Genomic DNA, 22,921 nt, shown 5'->3' with positions numbered 1-22,921 from the left:
AAGAGCAGATGTACGACTAACAAGCTAACAGCCCATTGTTGATCACAAGAACCGAGCCTTTTCCCACTAATTGACAGAATGGCTGGAATTTATACCATATATAAACAAACATTCTTTCTTCATTCCTTATACTGTACCACAATTCCTTTATTATAACTGCAGTAATAAGGCAGCTATAACACTCCCTTTCTAAAATATGGCCTAAATATCCATCTGTTTACACCAAATGCTTTAAACAACCTGGCAACACCCACAACAGCCATTCCTGGTGGTGGTGTGAGTGATGAGTCTACTTTGAGGAGTGGATTGTAGGAGAAAGATGACACATTAAAAACTTATTTATAGACTTAATAACATGTGAGTATTAAAGAATGGAACACATATAGTACAGTAGTAGTAAAAATACTGCATTACAGTAGTTTAACATGTTTTCATTATAACTAATTAAATCTTTTCAGGACTTCAGGGTGCTCGCTCATAAATCAAAGCTTGGGACAGATTTTTTTTCATAGCTGTGAATTTTCGTGTCAAATCCTCGTAAATCATTGTCTGCCTGTAGCTTTACAAAGTAGTGTTTTAAAGTAGGTGACTTATTATAGAAAATATTTGTAAAATCATTACCCACGATTTACTATTACAGCACGTACTGTAGTTTGGAGTTTGGAAAAACACGAGTTTCTAAAAAAGATTTGCAGTGCTTTGCTCCCTTCAGCTGTGTACACATGGCATGAGGCTCCCTGGCTAGCCCACTGCCCAGAAGACTCACTCACTCGCTCTCTCCATCCCACTAACTACCCAACTTTACCACATTTTGTTACCAAGCCTTGATGTGTTGCTGCTTGGTCTCTAGTGACTACAGTACTGTAATACTAGTGTATCCAATGTCTTATGAATACAGTATTTGTTCCTGTATATTCACTTAGGACTGAGTTTGGAGTCTACTGGAAATTTTTCATCTAATATGATTTTTCTTAACATAAAACGTTCTTGGAATTTATCTACTACTTTAAGTTAAGGTTACTCGTACAGTATTATGCATAATTGTGAATACTGCAACACAGGACTGAATACAATGTCACATATACATGCTGTACTGGAGATATTCTGATTGATACCCAAATCCAATCAAATTTGCGAGGTTTCAATTCATATATTGTATACATGTATAACCTTATTGCTTCTAATATCAGATACAAGTTTACATTACTATTTATAGTGCCTTATCATTATTACATTGTTATCTACTTTATTTGACAAAACAGTACAATATAACTTACTATAACCTTTCCATGTTGGTAACAGCACTTTACCTTAATTTAATAACTACTGATTGATTAAATGATTAAACTATAGATACTTTAATTAAGCATTTACAGGTAGGTGTAATTAGAAAATTGTGATACAACCAATTTTAATTAATTTTTACCAGTAATCTGACTGACGGTTGAACCGACTAATCAAAAAAGAAAAAACTGGGCCTCCTGATTATTCCTGTTTCACTATGGTAATTCCAAATACATTTGACCTTTATAACTTTTGCAATAATCTCGTCTTGGTAGAAAAAAAAAAGAACAAATATTCTAACAGTTAAACAATTAAATTGGCATTAACAAAAATGCCACATGAAAATTTCTTATATGTGATACATACCGGCACTGTACCGAACACATTAACCACATACGTACTGTATCTCCAGAGACTAAATCACTGATGATTAGTTACACATAAATCACTGAACTATAAAATTTATCAGCTTGTTTTCATTACTGATAAATATTCCTTGCCCACATATTCTCAGACTTAATACTTCTGAGTACAGTATATTTAATATCAGGAATAACTTGTTGCTAAATACCTTGGGCATGAAATTATCTGGAAAAACACCTTGCCGAACTTCCCCCAGTACAGTATAACCTTTATCATGATTTATTGTATGAAAGTATTTTCCACTATATTATACAACTTCATATTTTATTTTTATCTCACATTCATACTCCTTCATTTAGATTCATCGTACAACATGCATCTTTTAATTCTTAGTATACTGTAAAAATCATACCTAAAAAAGCACAAAGGTTCTTGGCCTGTCCTTTTTTATCATATAATGCTATATTTAAACTCAACCTTAAATGGTAATCTCATACATCCCCAACTTTCCCCCTTTGATGATTTTTTTTCTTTCTCTACATTTCTCAATAAACATAAAACTTTCTTTTCCCTTGTTACTCTTTGATCTAAAATATCTCACTCCATCCATTTCATCTCCATTCACACTAACGTCCAAATTTCTGTCTCCCTTCTCTACTTATTTCCATCATTACTTTTGTTCACCTATATTATTGTCTTTCTCCTGCCACACAACTCTTTTACCGAGTCTCACATTTTATTCTTGATCGGTCAAGTGAGTAGTGCACTCTACAAATATCAACTCTCTCACCTCCTACATGATTCCCATATCAATATTCACTAAATGTGTTCCCCCTCACAAAAAAATAATTAATTAAGATACTTTTGAGATACCAACTAAAGATGACAGCCTTAAGAAATAAATAATCCCCCAAACTACTACAAGAATATTGAGTAGGACAGAAAATAACTAATAAGATATTATGCCTCTGACATAAAATGCCTAACGTACAGACCTATAATGAATCGGCATATTTAGTTACATTAGTCAACCCAACACTCACTCACTCCTGACTAACTGACAATGTTCTTTATGCAATAAGGGAGCTTTTAAAAAATTTTCTATTTTATGTGCTCCTTGGAATATGATCACTTGTTCTATAAGAATTAAAAATGACATAAAATCACAGCCTCATTATCAAAAGTAGTGGCCATTTCCACTCAAAACTTAACTATCAAAGATATAACTGACTTAACTCTGGAAAACTAAAAGTCCTTAAAGTTATAAAGATACTAAATACCCCATAAAGTACTGTATCTCATTATATGCAGAGCATCACTCATTTTACCACATACTGTACTGTACTGTACAAAACAACTTCATTATTGGTTGTATCACAGGTTTTTCATGATTTATAAAAGACTTTAGAAGGTAAGATTTAAACTATCATAATTACTTACTGGCAAAGGAAACACTAATCAATATCACGATGAAAAGGTCATGAGAAAAATGTTAGCTAAGGGAAGTATTTCATTAGAATGTTGATTAGTAAAGGAAGAATATATTATTTGTACAACAACAAAGTTACTACTATTTTTTTATAGAATTAATTGACTGTACAGTGCTCTATTTTTTTCTTTGTCTTTGTTAGATTTCATATTTTTGTTCTTTCATGAGAACATCAAAGATTTTATCGATAAATACTGTAAAACCAAAAGTAACTATGATCCCAAAGAAGAAATTCTCAACTTGATCATCAATTAAATTTTGTTTAGAAAAAGAGGCATTCCTTTTCATAATCCTGAAAATATTACAGTAGCAAATCTGATTGTTTACATATTAATTATTACTGCATTAATTAAAGAATTCCTGCATAAGAATAAAATTGAGGAACTCACAAACCTTAATTTAAAAGCATATACTCTGTACATGCAATTTATTTTTATATAAATTGAACAAGATATGCCAATAGAGGTAGTAAGGCATTTACCTAAGATTAGTTTATGGTTACTCATCTAAATCCTAGAAGCAACACTCGTCAAATTCTAGGAGTCTAATATTACACCCACTTTAATTAGCTCATACAAATATAAAATCTGTTACTGTAATTATATGGTGGGTATTACTGTACAGTACTTTAATAATTTGGTCAAAAGTAATTGTATACATACATTATATGCTTCCAAACCATCTTTGTTAAGGATATCAGTCAAGTTTATGTTAATGAAGATAATGTAGACCACTAAGTATCTGTATATCACTGATTGTTACTTGTCTAAAATATTCTCTCTACTGTATTCACTAATCTCAATTTAGCCTCAGACCAACAAACATACCAGCCTCACCTACCTAACCCAATAAAGTGCCCGAGACTTTAGTTCCACAAAATTCCTCTCTAAATGTGTTGCAATCCACATCAACAACCACACAAAAAGACTTTCACTGAAGATTGTCCCCTGGATATAATTCATTATATGATATCCATTTGTGCTACAATTATTACTGCTCAGTAAAGGTATTTTATTAGGTCAAGACCAAAGCAATTTAATCAAGTCCTTCCTCATCATCCTTATCTCATTCGTAATGCAAAAGTATAAAGTTTTGCTTTTTAACATGATGTATCTGAACAGTTCAGAAATATAACTTATATAAATAACAGCAAGTTTTGCAATTTATTAAAGCAAATACTGTATAAGAAATGTACCATGTCAAAAAGCATGTATACCTGTACTTGAGAGCTGACCTTACCACATAGGAGGAGCTCTAAAGAAGAGAACATAAAAACTCATGAACTAGTGGAAAACATGAGATTAAATTTCTTCTGAACAAATAAGCTGAATGAAACACCTAATGCCCTGTATCCAATTCATATGTTTAATCCTATAAACCACTAGTTCAGAGAAACACATCTTCCTCAAGCAAGTGATGTCTATGAGATACAAAGTGCAACAAACTCCTACTTCAATCAACCAGTGCATTGTACACTAAACTGTGCAAAATAGTCAGTACCTTACCAGTTGTAGAAGATAAGTTACAAATCAAGAGGATTCATTATTTTGTTGACAAAATAAATCATTAATAGAAAATGATTCTATAAAAGCACTGCTGTCCAGGATAATCTTACAGTTTTCTTTGAGTAATCTCATCACTTGATAAATCATCTTTTATATTTGCTTCCCAATATACTGAGAGAATATGTGTATTAAAAACATGTGTTTCTTTCAATCTTGCAAGCCTTTTGCCACTTGGCTGACAAGTATTATAGCGATAAATAAGTCACATGAGTACTAATAACTACTGTATTTGCTAAACAATTAAATTCCTCTTAAATGCCATTACAGTTCCAATTTTATGCACATTACAGTACAGTATCTAAATATTTAATATTTAAAAAATTTTGCATGGTAAACATCTTTAACATCTTCAAGATCATTATCTACGCAGGGTAAGTAATGTACACGCCAGCAGTAACAATACATGATCAAATGAAAATTTTTAAACAGTTTTATCCTCATGTTCTTCAATTGGTTAGGTACAATCAGTAAGTGCAATGTGTTTACGACAAGACCAACTGCAACATACAAGTCGAGTTAGTGACACCACAGCTAAGTTGTGGCTCTATCAGACAACTTTGATACCTTGCAAAGCTCCTCATTTGTGGATCTTTTTTCCTTCAACAGAACAAGAAGTCAAATAAATAAGCCAAGATTATATCAAAGTCAACTGTTCGGGTCACAATGCCATCTAGTCTACATGTGGTGCAGGATCAACAGATACAAGACTAATTCACCCAGGGAAGAAATTAGAAAAAGATTTTACTTTCAAAATATTGACATTGAACAACTTACAATATATTTTATTAGTTATTTAATGCTTAACCACAGTACAATATGGTGTAATCTAAATATCATCAGAGTAAAGAATCTTATTTTGTCAATCTTTGTACCCTTAAATCATGGCAGACAGCTAAGAAAAAAGTGGATCTTCAGGTATACATGACGCTAATAAATCAAGACACCCCAAGTATTTTCGATTAAATCAGTTTACCACTAAAAAGCCGATAACCAAAAAATTACACTTATTTAGCAACAAATCTTCCCTGGGTACTGCTAATTCAGGATTCTAGTGCCTACAAATATTTGTCTATTTTAGATTTTTCTGCTAAAAAGTGCGGTGACAGAACCATCAGATGGGGAATCACCGCGGACAGGTCATGTTTTGCTTTGTCAGAGAGCCAGGTCAGTGACAACAAAACATATAAGAGAACAAGAGAACCCTTATTTAATGAATTACTGAAGAAAATCAATTAACCTGTATGGTTATAGAAAACTTCAGCAAAGTTTTTCTCACAGCAAAAGGACATGGGGGTATGCTTATGATTAAGAATAAACTTTGTGATGATGTTTATGCCTGTATATATCATTATATTAATGTTTTTCAAAACTGTACTTCTCGTGTTATACAGGTATAAGAAGGGAAAAATGCAATAAAAATTTGTAGAGTTTAAATTGCAAAACCAGCAGAAATAAATAAATTAAATATATATATATATATATATATATATATATATATATATATATATATATATATATATATATATATATATATATATATATATATATATATATATATATATATATATATATATATATATATAACTCAAAATCTGCACATGAAAAATTAAGAGGCCAACATTCACAAGTGAATGTACTGCAATGTGTTTCCCACTATCAGTCCCACTAGTGTGACGTCAGATCCATAAAATGGCTACAAAGGGAAATATGGAGAATGGATGTGGGCACATTGAACCAAGGTACAACTCTGCCATGTTTCAGATTATTTCGTATAGATCTGAAGGAGTGACAATCAATTGTGATTTATTTTCAAAAGGAGAGGAGAAGGAAAAGGAAAAGCAATATGTTTTCTCACTTCCGAGGGAGCCATAATAAAGCATATATCAAATCTGGAAAGTATACTGTATGGATTATTTTCTCATGTCATATAAAGAAATATGACAACATACAAAGTTACTGATTGTGATTTATTTTCTATTTTAGTTGTTTATTTAAGCTTCCAATACTGAACATAATGAAAGTTAAATGGCAGGCAAAAATATGTTTTAACTGTTTAATGCTATTCTTTGGCCAGCTCAAACTATGGTCTAAGCAAGAAAATTTAATTTATGGTTTTCACTACCAGTGAATGATATGTTATATAAAACATACAGTACAGCTTAATGAAAGCTTTTCTTATATGAACAGTAATATACCATCAATGTGAAAGGAAAATAAATGGAAGGGACAAAATAAGAAACATTTACTACCTGGTAGCAAAATAAACATGAAAAAATAAGTCTTGAACTGAAAAATGGTGTTTTCCCAATTCTGTGGTCCTGTATCTTAAAAGTTAGGGATTTTTCTTAAATTATTACAAACTGCTTCTAGGAATACTAATGGCTGAACAAAAGTTATCTTGAAAACAATTAACAATTTGTAAATGTATGGTCTTTATTAGCTCTAATGAAATAACTTGTCTATTAAATCAAAATTCCATATCTGACACTATCATTTTCTTGATAACTAAAGCTTTCAGCCAAAGCTAATCCTTGAATACAGTTACAGGTGGTTGGAAAAAATAACAGCTATTTTGGCATGGGAGGGGGAAGAGGAGGCAAATATTTCAAAATTAGAAAATATTTTCCGAGTGGGATTTCATGAACAGTCAGGGACACAAAACAAATCGCTATAAACATTTGCATTTCTATATGTACTGTTTGGTATCTGGACTACTCTGTAGCTGTTTGCAATGGAAACAATTCAGAAACATAACTACTTGATCCCCATAGGTTCTATCAAAGTATACTTAATACGAATTCACAAATAAAGCTTTAGCATTACTAAGATATACTGTACTGTATATACTTTTCAAATTTAACTACACTTGCACAACAGCAGCAAAATTTAAAGAAATAAATTATTGTACATTTACAGTATGTACTGCTGCATTATTACAACTCGGCTAAATCAGTACCATCAAAATAACTAATAGTGTCTCAAAAAGCTATCCCTTGACTGTGGTAAAGTTATTGTTCCTTATACGACAGGATAAAAAGTAAAAAGCTTATTTCAGCAATGAATCAAAAGTGCACTATTCTTTAAATGACAATAATTATACTGATCCTTCAAATAAAAGTAAATTAAATATACTTTAAAATTATTATGGAATTTATAATATTCTTTTGTGTTAAAACAATCTGATTCATAACAGCCACAGTCAATGACTTTTCTTAACAAACTAACATGAATACAATGAACGTAAAAACCTAAATGTATTTATCACGTAATCTGCAGTAAAGAGTCAAGGAGTTGTCCTTAAATTGGTTAGCTGCATTATTTCTTTACTTAATAAATGATAGAAGAGATAGATTTATACAATACAGCAATAAATATCATAATATTTCTTCACAATTAATTCTACACAAGAAAATATTGTTTCTTAACACAAGATGTTGATTCAATAAGTAATGATAATCAAATGATCACTGTTCAAAGAGGAGAAATAAATTATTTTACAATGTATTAATTAAGCACTACAGTATATATATTCATATATCATGAATATTTATAAAAGAATCAGTAAATTCTGATGATAACAGTAAGAGTATTTTCAAAATATAGAGCACTTTTGATACCCCATTAGCTTCTCCCTAGATAACAGGAACAGACGGAGTGATGATTCGAGCAACTATCCATCTCTCTACCTCTCAAGCCCAAGCCAAAACTTCTCATACTTTTTCCACATATTTGTTTGCGCAAAATATTCAATTCATGGTCATTCATATTACTTACAGTTTCTGAGGGAAAAGATAGGAAATCAGGAAGAGGGTACTCCACTAGTCATATGGAGAGATCAAATTAACAGCTATGAGATTATATCACAGCAACTTTCTGCTGCCAACTGGGTAACTATATGAGAATAAATTTATAAAACTGACGTTAATCACAGCAACAGGTAGTTTTACTGTAATTCTTTTGTATCAGAAAGTATGAATCATTAATGCCTCTATTTAGAAGGCACATTAACCATGAAGCTTCAGTCAAATACACTGCATACTACATAATGCTTTCTCAGGGCAGTAAAATATCTTAGTGTGACCTTACACATGCTTATTGTTTGATGTCAGGCACCTTAATACACTTGGTATAAATACAGAAATATAATGCTTATTGTCATCAGTATAAAAATAAAGAAGCATATTGTCATTGACATTAAATATCAATACTGCATATTATCCCATATGCATTTAATGACAAAATAGTGATATAAAATTCAATTATTTAGGAAAGATGGACATAAGTTCATGAGATGGTAAGGTAACAATAAGACAACCAATTATTACCCAGAGAAAGAATCAAGTAGTACGAATATTTAAAGACTGTCAGAAAGGATGATGGTGGGTGTGTGTTGGGGGGTATACCTGGGTGTGTGGTGGAAGTGGTAGATGGGGTGGTGGTGGTAGTGGTGGAGAACATCCCCCAAGGGGCTATGGTGGTGGTGGAGGAAGAGGGGGGTGTGGTATTGTGGACCCCCCAGCCCACAGCACTGGTACTGTTGGTGATGGTAGTGGAGTTGGTGGTGTTGAAGCCCTCAACTTCCCGGGGGGCTGGGGGTACTGCCGGCTTCTCATTTACAGTGCCAGTGGCGGCCACAGAGGGCATGATGGCAGTGGTGGTGGTGGTTGTGGAAGGGGGCGGGGGGCGTACTGGAGGTTGATGTTGTTCTGCCGAGTGTTCCTGCTGTTCCTGTAGAGGCTGTAGACTACTGGTGGGGGCGCCACTACCATCAGCTCCGCTACTGGGCCATGCATCTTTGGGCTGACTTGGGGGCCATGCACTATTCCAGGCACTAGCCCCACCACCACCAATCCCTTTACCTGCCCAAGTTGAGCTGGCAGCATCACCCCACGCAGCATCCGGATTAACCAGCTTCTCTCGCAGACTCAGCACCTGTCAATATAATTTGAATAAGCATATATGCTTGACAAATCAATTAACTATCAAAACACAAGAAACTATATATAACTCGAAATCACAAACTGTTTTTTGGAGAAGAGACCAAAGTACTTAAGACTACTGTACTCATCTTTTTATTTCATTTATCAAAATCACATAATCACATTAATAAAACATTAAGTTAACACATAATCTATTTTACAAGAGACATAACAATCATATCATAAATTACCATTCACAGTCTCTCCGTAGAAAGTAATCAGTGAATTAAAACCTTGCTCAATTTGTGGATTAATGAAATACTTGCAGAACCTATATTAGGATAACTGCTTAATAACAAAGATTCCTGTATACTGTATCTATATATCAATGACTTTTGTTGAAATGCATTGGTTCATTTGTTTCGACACACCTGAGGGTTTATAAAAGATCCACTTTCAACTACAGTATATAACAACTTGGCATAATAGCCTTTAATTTCTATAGATTAACACAGCTTTTCATATATTAAAGAGAGTGTTGTATGATGTTAATTAACCAAGACTTGTAATATCTTATGTCTCCAGCTATGGGTATCATTGTACGGTTATTCTCTAAAATTAGTGCACATGTGTAGCTCACTGTTCAGATTGTATTTTTATTTCCTTGGGAGTAACTTCCTTGATTATGACTCTGAAGACTGATGTAAAGGCATGGTTGTGATGCAGATGTCACATGAAGGACCCAAAGAATTATAAAGAATTGCCATAGGAAAATTAGAAAATGTTTGTAAATCAATGCTCCACCTCTATGGAAATCGAACTGGATGGAAAGAGATGGTCAGATGCAAACTGATGAAAAGGGAAACATTTAAATGCCCCTGCCAATGGCAGCTTGAGCACAGTGAGGGAACATCACAAATGGCCCCTGCTATGAAAAAATCAACAAGGCAGAATTTTTTTTGTAAAATTTTATGTAAATATGAAGAAAAAATCACATGCACAATAATCTTCATTTAAAAGTATAAATTCTACTATGCTTCAGGAATATTCACATAAAAACAAAGGATAAGCATATTACATAAAGTGTAGACCCAGTTGCATAATAGCACCTAAAAAATTATAAAGCCCAAGATTTAAAATCTGTACAAGAAATCAATCATGCCTGAAATTTAAGCCTGTCTCTAGAATATATATAACATTTCAGTCAAGTTTCAGGAAAATTCTTTAAAAATTATAATACATAGTTGATTGCACTAACTATTGAGCATAGAATGAGATGGAAGAATAGACAGAATAGTGCAATCCTGTATAGCCTCCCCCGTCATCATTCATTGGTGGAGACATAGATATGCACTAGAAGTATATGAAGGAAAAAGTAACACAGAAAGGTGTAACTGATGACAGATGAATGGTCCAGTACAACTAAGATTTATTGAGAAGAATTAAGAAAAGTTGCTTACCATATGAAAATGCAAAAGCAGGAGGTAAGATAAAGTGACAAGATGTACAAACAGTCTAGAGGGACCTATAAACACTGATATCAATTGACATGTTAAGAGAAAATCTGACTTCGTCTCTTAACAATGACGAGAAAGTGTGTAGAATTCTAAACACAGTATAGTCTGGTTTTACGCAATTAATTGAACCCATGGAGGTCCGCGTATAAAGCAAAACGCGTAAATAAAATAACAGAACCTATAGGGTTAATTGAAAGAGACTGGGCCGACCGTCAGACTCACCTTTTTTGGCTATCGCCGACACAATACTGTACATTGTAATAAAAATAACATCTTAATTTTATGATGGTATCCATATTGTCTGGCCAGATCCACCTGTCTCGTGCCTTTTTCTAACTCCTGGACGATCTCGTACTTCACCTTATCGCTTAAGGCACGTCGCTTGGGCCAAGTAGTTCAGGGCCTCTCAGGGTTGGTGGGGGTCCAGTGGAAGCCATTGTGTAGAAAGAAAAAAAAGCACTGGTTCCTGGGCACGAGTGAATATATGCGGAGACAGTGAAACTGACGCGGCGGCGGAGAGTGTAGGTGGCAGGGGTGGCAAGGATGCCTAGACCAATCACAGCACGAGGCGGAGGGGGTGCGTGGGTGGTAAGGAAACGTGGCCCAATCACAGTCTGCAACGTCACCAGAGCGAGTCTGACGTCAGCGCTGACATCAGCGCCCAGCACCTCGCCCTGCTGCTTGCCGCGTACGTGATGGAATTTACAGTGTAAATAATAATTATCTCTTCTGACAGATGCCGCGTAAATGGCCTTCAACGTAAAAAATATCTGCGTAAAACCAGACTATACTGTATGTGCAAGGGTTGAGGTATAAAGACAAATATTATTTTGAGAAAATTTATCCATATCATTTAGCATACATGTTTTAATGGATGTATATAAGGAGACTTAGTCATTATCTGATTTAAGCTGCAAGTTCTTTCTAATTCTAACATACAAAATTGGCCTTATTACTGTATATCTTCCAAATGCCAACTGTTTACTTTTTGCATATACTGTATTGTACAGCATGAGAAAAAACTGATAAAAACATCTTCATTACCTTAACTAATAGGCTGAAAATGTACAACTTACCTCTTTACGTTTAGCAGAATACTCAATGAAGATCTGTGCACACTTTTCTGCTGTTACATGCATGTCATCTTTCATTAAAGAAAGGTCAGTAACATTATTGTTCACATCTTCTTCTTTTGATGACAACTGAAATGTAAAGATTGGAATATAGGAAACTCAAACAAAAACGAAAACGAAATTAGTATACATTTACATATACCTGTAAGTAGAAATATATAATAGAAAAACAATAACATTTTGTAAAGAACAGAGTGTTAAGAGATGAAATTTTTCAGGATACAGTAAAAAAATGCAAGATTCCTCAGGCTATACTGTACAGTACTGTAAAATTCGGCTACAAAATTTACTCTTTCAATTACGAGTAGATTATCATATATAAAACACAAACTTTTGATGGTGCAAAGTTAGAGTATTATACCACGGGAACTAATGTAAAGTGTTACAAAAGGCAGGAATAGTTAATGATACATTCTAGAGAGAACTTGAAATGTAAGGTAATAAGTCAAATACATGGGACAACCTTACTGTACTGGACGGTCAATAAGTCTACAAGGTACAGTAGTGTAAAACAAAGTGACAATGCTGAAAGGTTATGATTGGCAGAAAAGTATACTAGTTTCATCCTGTTCCAAATATTCATACTGATATATCCAATAAGGTTTTCACCCACAAACAAATTACAGTAATATTATTTTGGAACGTTCTCTGTTATGTTCAATCCAAAGTGTATACTGACTGCTTAAACACTGAGATAATCAAAGGTGAAAAGGCGGTACAAGTAAATCTGTTACCTCTTTTTGAAGTTCTTCAACCTTTTCCTGCAGCTGCCTAATAACCATCTGCTTGCTAGTAAGTGAAGCATCAACTGCTGCCTGTTCAGCCCCACTAGCTCCAGCAGCTGCTGTGTTACGTGCCTTCAACCGAGCTTTTTCTTGATTAAGAGCTAATAGCCTAAATGTAGAAAAACAAAGAATCAAAGCAAGACATTTTTGTGCAAAAGGAAAGAGACATGTTACCTGTGTGATCATACAATAGAAAAACTGTTGGCAAAAACTGCCTTATTTAGAAGGCTATTCTTGAGGTAAGACCAGTACACTCTTTTGTTGGTTGATTGCAAATGCTGAATAAACAGCCAATTGCCAGGTCAAACCCAAGTTTATGAAGCAATCTTCAATCTTGGCTCAGTGTTGCTTCATAATGCAAACAAACTTTAAAAGAAAATAACCTTAGGATATGTGTTGGTAACACTCTCAACTGTACCAATTCCTACTAATCATCCCTGATGTGTCATACAGGTGATTGGACATTTAAGTTTTTGATGAAGCAGCCAAGGGAGGTGTCTTAAGCTCTGCTCTTAATGGCAATCAGAGAAGAAGTACCTGTATTAATATACTGTACTGTGACTGAAGATATTGGATGTCAACTTACCATGTAACATTTTGACAGACCTAGCTAAGCTCACATTAAAAGTTCCCCCTCATTTGAGGCAGGTCATGTGAAAGGGTGACAGGAGTGATTGATATACTTAAATGAGTTAATAATTCAACTCTGACTCGCATTATGGGGAACAATTGGTAAATCACAGTCCCCAGTCAGCACCCTGTATCACACAAGCCAACTGGTTTTAGATTGTATGCTAGAAAAATACAGTATACTGTATGCTAATAAAGTAAATGTCAATAAGTAACAAGAAACTGAGGTGATTATTCTTCATATTTATTATTCTACTGTTTCTATCCATCTCATATATTTTTGTAGGTTGAAGAAAAGTGTACAGAAAACCTAAATAAAGAGGTAATAACTTGGAAGCTTGATGCAAAAGAAATGTATAAAACAGGAAATTACCATGGCAACAAAATCAATTGTCCTTAACTTGCATAAAAAAGTACTGGGTATATACAGAACAGTATTTAAAGAGTGATAACTAGGCTTACATAAGGACTCACTGCATTTCACACCAATTTACTGTGCATCCCAAGCTGAGTCACCAGGTTAACATTTGTATCAATATTCTTATGTAGAAAACAAATCCAGTGAACATAATCCATAATTATTCCTTAAGCATTATCTAACATGTTATCTCTTGACCTTGTTAATTCATTTACAAAGTCAGGCCAGGCCATCTCTTTCTCTTGTTATCGTGTATTCAGGTGATATCTTTTATTTTTTGTATAACCTTTCCTGTACCAGGTCTATACGTCCATATCATCAACATACTCGTATGCTCTCCTCTATCTCATTAACCCTTCATAAATTTTTATTTTTACTTATACTACAAACAAGATCTGCTTACCTTTGATTCTGGTCTCGTGCTGCTGCCTTAAGTTGATTCATATCCGACATGTATGTATCTCGAGTAGATCGCATTGTATCAATTGTTGCTTTTACTTCAGTCACTCCCTGACGGGTCTCACTGATTTTTTGAGTTAGTTCTTTTACTCGGTCCTCCTGTTAATTAAAAGGAGTTTAGTAGTTCTGACAACCAGCATCAGAATGAATGATGGCAAATAAAGGAGGAATTTATACTTGCTCTTGATTCTGTTCACCCAGCATAAAAAAAAGTGAGAAAAATAGTCCAGGAGACCAGTGAGATTCAATCAACATGTAGAGTACAAAATGTCTGGAATGATAGGTATACAGAAATACCCTTCCAGTGTTCCAATCTTAAGTTCCACCAATGGTATATGATGGGGGTGCCCCACCATTCAGATACCCTCAAAATGGTTTTAATCAACATATTGAGTACAAAAAACATTTAATCATCAACCAACAGAGGAATGTATACTGTAAACATATTCACAAAATTAAGAATGGAATTTACGTACAGTGCAAAATCCACTAAAGAATGATTCTTGGTCCCAAAATTTTCAGCTGACAAATAGTACTCTGCTATAATAAATAAGATACATAACAGCTTGTTGTACCCAGAATTTCTAGGAGAAATTTACCTATACAATTTTAATTAAACAACGTAAATAAAATATCCAGTCACTCAAAACTAACCTTAGTTGTAAGTTCTATGGACAAACTCTGATTTTTAGCTTTAAGAGACAGGAGGTTTTCTTGTTGCCTCTGTCTTACATTCATCAATTCCTGCAATCTCTGTTTCTCCCATTCCTGTTGTCTCTGGAGCTCAGCATCTCTGATAAAAAGAAAAATGCATCATTTTTAACCTGATGCAAAGTTTGTTTCTTCGTCAAGTACAAAAATAAAGCTGTAACGAGTCCTGCAGGCTTGAGGGACCACACAAGTGCAAGGAATATATTCACTCACATTTATTGAAGAACATCAATGTGAACAACAAATTAACCTGTTTGGGTATTTACCTTTTTTTGGACATAAAGTCCCCCCGGTACTTAAGATTGGCCATACTTAGCAATGAATAAATCACAATATCGAGGGTCTCCTAAGTTACCCTCAACTCCTTTGCCAGTCATACGGAGAACAGTTCTTCCATTTTTACTACCTAACTTCATTACCTAGTGTATCCTAGGGAGGAGTGACCCTGCCTTGACATATACTAGGGTAGTTTTAAGACCTATATATAATGCCCAGTTCCCACCCCATAAAATTGAGTTGGCAACAGGAAGGGCATCCAACCATAAAACTTTATTTAAATTTGCCTGACGGTCACTAGGACATAATGCCATCGGGTAAAGCATAGAAAATAGCAACAGAGTGATGATGATAAATGACAGACTACTATGAAAACATTACCCCAAATTGTTGAGTAATTATAAGTGTACAGGGCTATTACCTCTTTTATCTAGTTCACAGTTCTTATTATGCAAACTGATCACAGAAATTTACTAATTATCAAAGATATACAGTCAACCCTCGCTTTACGCGGTCCCACTTTACGCGGTACCCTGCCGAAACTGGAATGCTCACTTTCCGCGGTGTGTGTACCCTTTTACGCGGAGAGCGGCGCGAGCAGGGTGCGCACAAGGTCGCCCAGTCCTCAAAACATTACCGAGTTCTTCACCCGCCACCCACCACAGCCGGCCCAAGTCAGTGATAGTGATAGTGAGGATATGGACTTATATAGACTTTGAGGGGTTTGACAAAGAGGCCCTGCAAGCCTCTGTGGTCGATAGTGATACAATTGATACAAGTGATACAGGTGAGGGCCAATAATCTGCCCTCTGCCTCGGAACCAACCCCCCCATCCCCGTGTGCCCAGCCATCTTTTCTACTAATGTAAGTGTTAAAAAACCTAATATTATTGATATTTCTCTTAATTATTAATTGTGTGTGCATACCATCATAAAATTAAGAAGTTATTTTTACTACAACGTAGGTATTGTGTCTGAAAAAGTGGAGTTTGGGGGTCAGCCCGGTCTCTATTTCAATTAATCCCATATGTTATGTTGTTCACTTTACGCGTTTCTCACTTTACGCAGGCCGCCGTGGGTTGAAATAACCGGGTAAAGTGAGGGTTCACTGTCTTGTACTTCAAAATTTATAATGCCAACCCAGAAATCAGTTGAGGTCATAACATCTAGCAATGACAGAAACTAACTTGCGGGCTTGTTCCCTCAACTCTTCTTGTCGTTTTCTCTCCTGTTCTCTTTGTGCCTCCATTTCACGTTGCCGGTGCATCTCTCGTTCTAATTCTTCCTGCCGTCGTCTCTCTGCTTCTTGTCGGGCCTTTTCTCTTTTTGCTTCCTCCTCACGTTCTCTGGCAATTGATACATGACAATTAAAAGAGAAAGACTACTTAATAGACCCAGGAAATTAAAAACATCAACAAAGTAAAGTTCTATGGACTCTCATTACAGTACTAAAGAAAAGAAACACTAGAGCATGTTCCAAGTTGTGAAAAAAAAAGAGAAACCTGCATATAAATTTAATACTTAACTACAGAATGATTTGAATTTAGCTGTTTTTCCAAAGTCAAAGGAAAATATACAGTATAAAATAATTTATGTATTTTTTCTTCAAAGATAATCAATTAACTTTGGATAGACATGTAATCCACAGAAAAAATAAAATATGACAAGAACTTTTGAAATCCACTTTTATGGTTATAGAGTAATGCGAATGAATTCCCTATGATTTTGTTGTTAGTAAATTGCTAACTGCCAGTTAAAAAAAAAAAGTTAATACAAAAATAGGCAGTACTTCACCTTATTTTCTCTATCAGACACAATTTCTTGAGTTATTGCCAAACTTAAGGCCTGTAAGAACATCTATAAGGTCTTTCTGTACAAAACAAAACAAGTCTATAAACTTAATCTTACTTCACTTAATAACATACCTGCGAAGCCTTTCCTCAGTTTCCCGTCTTTGGGCATCAAGAAGGGCTTTACGTCTTCTTTCTAATTCAGCTTGTCCTTTCTCAAAGTTCTCTCGTCTTTTGTCCTCAAATGTGTCTGAAAACAGATTTCATGTATACATACAGTATGTGTATACAAGTATTATATCAATTATCTGCATCTCCCAATTTCAGAAATCTCAATAACCCCAACTATTTGAACTGGACAAAAAATATTATAATTTGGTGCTAAGTGTCTGTTGTGTTGGACCAGTTAGATATTAGTGCTTGGTTACATTACTCCACTTTTACTGAATGAAACTGCACTCCTGTGTTGCTGTGGCACCCAAAAAATTATCAAGGGATGCCTTATCATCTTCAGCATTATCTACTCAAAAGAAGAAGAGAGTTACATCAACAAGAAACATGAGAGAAGAAATATACAGTGTATGGATGAAGGAAAGAATACAAATAAACTTTTCTGTGTGAATATGGAATTAGAATACTTAAATTTTACTGTGTAACTGATTCAAACAAAGGAAATAAAAAGCAGAAAAAAGATAGAAAATCTAAATTTCTAGATTTACTTATTATTTCACTCAAGTGTCAAATTCTCATTTTCGTGGCAGCCACCACTACCCTGCACCTCTCGTACATGCACACACAATTACCACTGTAATTATTGGTTCACCTTGTACATACTGCATTAAAACTTACTCTTTTATACATGTACTGTACTTTATGAGATATGTTAATTAATACTCTTGGAGACCACCACTTAGCACCAACCTGAAACACACAAACACATACAATACTTTATCACCACCTCACACACATACACACACACACACACCACACACACATGCATGCATGCATGCACATACACCTACCAATAGATTAGATACAAACAGAATAAGAAAAAGAAACTGACACTTACTATCATTGATACCTAAGACATCAGTAACTGGAGTGCCGGCTGAGCTGGTGGAATGAACACTTGAAGTTCGTTGGCGGCGATTGGTAGGGGGTATCAACTCTGCTGGCAGTATGGCAGGTAGCTTGTTTCCTGCTTTAGCTGTCTCACACAGGTACATAGCTAACACAAATTCTTCACTTGACAAACGACCATCATTATCCACATCAGCCAGTGCCCTGAATACCCAGAGAAATTAATAAGGAAAATGAAAGAATTTACCTACAGATACAATAATAAACAAAAACATGTTTGCTTTTTCCTACACTTAAAACAAGGTGTTATTCAAATGTAATTATGTTATGAGAATTGTTAAAATGAATGTTATATATCCTTCATTACCTGTCTCCTTTCTAAATCCTACAACACCATTGCCAGATCACTTACTTTACATCTACACAAATTTGTTGGAAAAAAGCCCCTGTAGGTACTGTCTCTCCAGACACTCGCAACAATGTTAAAGCCATTTTCACAGGTAATTATAAGAGATTTCAGATTAATAAATAATGTAGTCAAGGAGAAATTGTATACAAGACACGAATTCCCCGGTGCCCAAACAGATTTCCCAAAAGGAGCTAACACATGACCAAAAAGAATACCTCCATAAAATGCTCCAAACATAAAGGTTAACCAAACAATTCAATAGGGTCTAAGTTGCCAATCTAGCATGACCATAACACTGACTTACTGTACTTTAGGAGTGACATTCTCAAAAAAAAAAAAAAAAAAATGACAATATTTAATACATGTTTCAACTCACCATATTTGTGCTAGTATCTGCTGAGGCAGATGAGACTGAATAAGAATATTTCTTGCCTGTACTCCAGACAAGTATCCAGTCTTGGCTCTGTCTGACATATTAAACACCTGCGTAAACCTGAGTTTGCTTGCCTGAGGTACAGCCCACTCAACAGGTGTTTGGGAACCACTGTGGGAGGAAACACTATCAAATACTGTATATAAGACCACCAATGTATTTTAATATTCTTGCAAACTTTCTCCTGCAAAGATGCAGTGTGGCCACAGGAAAATAAGACTGCCTCTCTCTTGCCTTCACCCATTCACTCCAACTGGTGTGACATAAACCACTCAACACCATGTTATCTTATTGTTCACATGCTCTGCTGCTTTTTTAATGTCCTTATCCTTCGCTTACAACACTTCCTTTATGTCATCTTCCCACTTCTTTCTTAGTCTTCCCCTCTCCCTTCTACTATTTATCTATGAACTTTTACAGTAGAAAGTTGATATAGCACTAAATCGAAGTGTTGTTTCAATGGAATAATTTAGTTTGGTACTTGAGAGAAACACAAAATACTAAAGAGACTAAGAGTCTACCCAGATGCACCTCTGCCCATCTCCTAGAATAAACAAAACATTGTTTTTTGTGGTATTATGTTAAAACAAACACTCATTAATCAAAACAACTAAAATTAAGGTTAGCAAAATGGTCTGTTTACTGGCTGGGAAGATGGGGGAGGGGGGTGAGGTGATTTGTTTGACAGTTGATGCCAAGGTCTAGTGCTTATTTATTTATCTATCCTTAAGAGTGACTAAGTTTTCTCTAATAAAATGTCACTGAACTGACATGGTAGAATATAATCAACATTGCTGGTATTCTTATAAGATAGTGATTAATTTGAATATACACATGCTATAGCTCACATTAGACATACAAATTTTAGTTCTAATTTGAGAATTTTATTAGAGAGCAAAATTTTTTATCTCTTGTGCAAAATATATGACGTTTATATTCTAATTATTAGCTGTCTTGCAAGGATTCCAGCAATATAAATTATATTCTCCTAACTTTAGTCTGTGACGTTATAAGATAAAAACTTCAAGCCTAAAAAACACCAAACCCTGGCTGGGAAGATGGGGGGGGGGGTGGAAGTGATAGTGATATGTTTGACAGTTGGCACCGAAGGTGTAGTGAAGTATTTATTTGTTTATTTATGTCCTTTAGCTTGAGTTTATGTTTTTTGCTTATAAAATGTCACAGAAATGACCGTGGAGAATATAATTTACATTGCTGGAATTCTTATAAGATGGTGATTTATTTGAATATAATCATCCTATAGTTTGCACTAGACAAAAATTTTAGTAATCATTTAGTACATTATTTTGAGCACATGTACAGTACAGCTTTGCCCTTAGGACAGTGTAGGTTGCCCAGAGAAACATTAGGCGCAAAATTTTAAATATGATGCGCCAGATTGACTCGCGCAAAATAGGAAAGATTCGCTTTAAATTAAAACATTGTCCTTAATTATGGGTGTCTCTTTAAATCAATAATCTTAAATTGAATCGCTTTAAATCGACGTGCTACTGTATTCACATTATTTGCCTCTAATTCTCTAAATACTGTACGTTCATACCATCTGAAGAAACCCCGACCCACCATGCCACACACTTCATCCATATCTTGTTGTTTCAGTGTTTCATATTCTTTGCATCCTCTTCATTTCAACATTGTTTTTAACCTCTGAATGGTAGCCAGCATAAGTGGATGCTTCATGTTCTTGCTTTCCATTTTTGAGCATATGGGGGCAGAGTAAGGAATCCTTAGCTGCCAGTTAAGGATTAAGAATGTCATTTCTATTGCTTCCAGTTGACAGTGCATGTTAATGTTAAGGAAAGGGCCATAAAATGAAGATGACAATAATTACAATTCTTTCATTACCTATTCTCAGTGTCTTCATGATGTGTAAGTACAGTACACGCTGGTCAGCCCCTTGTTTGACACTCTTTCCACTTCCAAATCTCCTGTATATACCTGTACCTATGTTCTTATTCTTTGATACCTTTTGTTAATAGAGCATCTCACCTTGGGAACCTTCCCTTAATTATGCATCAATCCAAAATTTTCAAGTTACTGGATGACATGAGAACAAACATTCCATGCAATTCCTAACATTTCTCGTAAAATCACAAGTACTGTATAATCATAACATTTACCATACAAATACAAAACATACCCTGAATCTTGGCTGCCTGTTCGTTGCACTGCAGCCCCAGTAGGAGCTGCCGAAGTTCCTGGTGCTACTGATGCTGCAAGTGGAACATTTCCTGCTGGTACTGGAGCTACTTCATTGCTCATAGGAGGAATCATGCCCCCCAGCTATATAAGAAGAAGCCAAAAAAGAATAATACATTACTTCTTAAATATATCTACTGTGTCAGTTTTTTTTGTTTTGTTTTTAGGAACTATATACTTGGGGGATGATCATGACATAACACCTTAGTCACCTTACTGTAGTTATCCATGCCTTACTAACATGTTCTATTTCCTTAATCCCTATCGAGTACTTCTGACAATGTTTGTCACTACTTGCCCCTTTAAGATGTTGACTGCTTTACTTAGGCAACATTTACTTCCTTCTCACACATTCTCTTTGTTATCCTTCACCCACTCTACAACACCAAACCAGTTCCAGATAGTTTTCATAAGTCACTCCATGGTCCCACACTCCACTCTTAAGTTCTTTAACCCTCCTTCATTTTATGCAGTTCTCTACTATTTATTTTTCTTATATGCAGCTTTCAAATTCTTTATTCAAGCAATCTTTATTCTTAGTCAGTCAACTCATTGGCATATTAGATATTAAGAGGGAATAAGCTGTCTCATGAGTCCTATCTTTCCATTTATATTTATATGAACTCCTTTCAAGATCCTCTTCAAGGATCTAATCACTTTTCTCCCTTGCACTGCTGTCTCTTACTTCTCCCTCCACTGTGCCAATTTTTCGTACTGTTGTAATGATCTCAAGTATTGAAATTACCTAACCTCCTCCAAACACTGTATATTTACTGTATATGGTACAGCAAAGCCTAAACATGTACATTCTTCTTTCAATAAATGATGGATTGATATTGTAATTCCTTTTGATGACCAGACTTGGGAACCTGTGCTACATGGCAAGCCAGACTAAGCCAACCAAATTTTTGCAGCCAAATATTTCACAAAAGATTATCTTTACTCTCCCCCTTATACCCAATCGTAAATAGGTGTCTTAAATGATAGTTGTTGTTGTTTACATTGTCATGTGAGCAATGCACATCGTCCAGTCATTTGTCTGGTCACACCACTGACACAATAACAATACGTCAACAGTACCAGCCTTGGGAGGATGGAGTGTGTCTGGGTCCCCCAGTTCAATCTGAATCATTAAATGTCATTCCTTGATCAATCAATCATTAATGGCCTGATGATGACCATTCTGTGGTATCCACCCATGTTATATGAAGCCAATTGGACACCTCTGACTAGGTTACATTTACCCCATTTGGGGTAACTTAAAGTCCCATACTGTTCAGCTTCTAAATGCTACATACCATAGTCATGACCTGTATCTTATGCAACAAGACAGCAACTGGCGAGATACCAGAATACTTTATGGAAACAGTTCTGTACTGTGCAATGCCTTTGAATACCAGTCTAGTTTAAAGAATTTTTCATAAAAACAATGTACAGTATC

At 34.9% G+C, this 22,921-nt stretch overlaps 1 protein-coding gene across 20 annotated transcripts in view; it reads right to left on the bottom strand.

Moving 5' to 3' along the window:
- Positions 1 to 22,921, bottom strand: part of LOC121869320 (intersectin-1-like) — a 126,777-nt gene that overhangs the window by 85,918 nt on the left and 17,938 nt on the right. For 19 of the 20 annotated variants that reach the window (XR_006089532.1, XM_042370588.1, XM_042370591.1 and 16 more), the window contains 10 exons: positions 21,422 to 21,564; positions 19,204 to 19,371; positions 18,408 to 18,622; positions 17,474 to 17,588; positions 16,736 to 16,894; positions 15,217 to 15,355; positions 14,507 to 14,661; positions 13,005 to 13,164; positions 12,214 to 12,339; positions 9,105 to 9,633 (listed from right to left, as the gene is read on the bottom strand). Coding sequence is in view for 19 of the 20 variants with exons in the window: in XM_042370588.1 (XP_042226522.1) it covers positions 9,105 to 9,633; positions 12,214 to 12,339; positions 13,005 to 13,164; positions 14,507 to 14,661; positions 15,217 to 15,355; positions 16,736 to 16,894; positions 17,474 to 17,588; positions 18,408 to 18,622; positions 19,204 to 19,371; positions 21,422 to 21,564 (1,909 nt within the window). In the remaining variant the exon portion in view is untranslated. The remainder of the gene's footprint in view (positions 1 to 9,104; positions 9,634 to 12,213; positions 12,340 to 13,004; positions 13,165 to 14,506; positions 14,662 to 15,216; positions 15,356 to 16,735; positions 16,895 to 17,473; positions 17,589 to 18,407; positions 18,623 to 19,203; positions 19,372 to 21,421; positions 21,565 to 22,921) is intronic. The other variant, XM_042370605.1, reaches the window with a different exon arrangement.

This window comes from Homarus americanus, unplaced genomic scaffold (assembly GCF_018991925.1).
Source record: "Homarus americanus isolate GMGI-L3 unplaced genomic scaffold, GMGI_Hamer_2.0 scaffold36734, whole genome shotgun sequence".
Lineage (NCBI taxonomy): Eukaryota > Metazoa > Arthropoda > Malacostraca > Decapoda > Nephropidae > Homarus > Homarus americanus.
The sequence above is the reverse complement of the archived record's forward strand: the minus strand, read 5'-3'. Positions and strand labels throughout refer to the sequence as shown.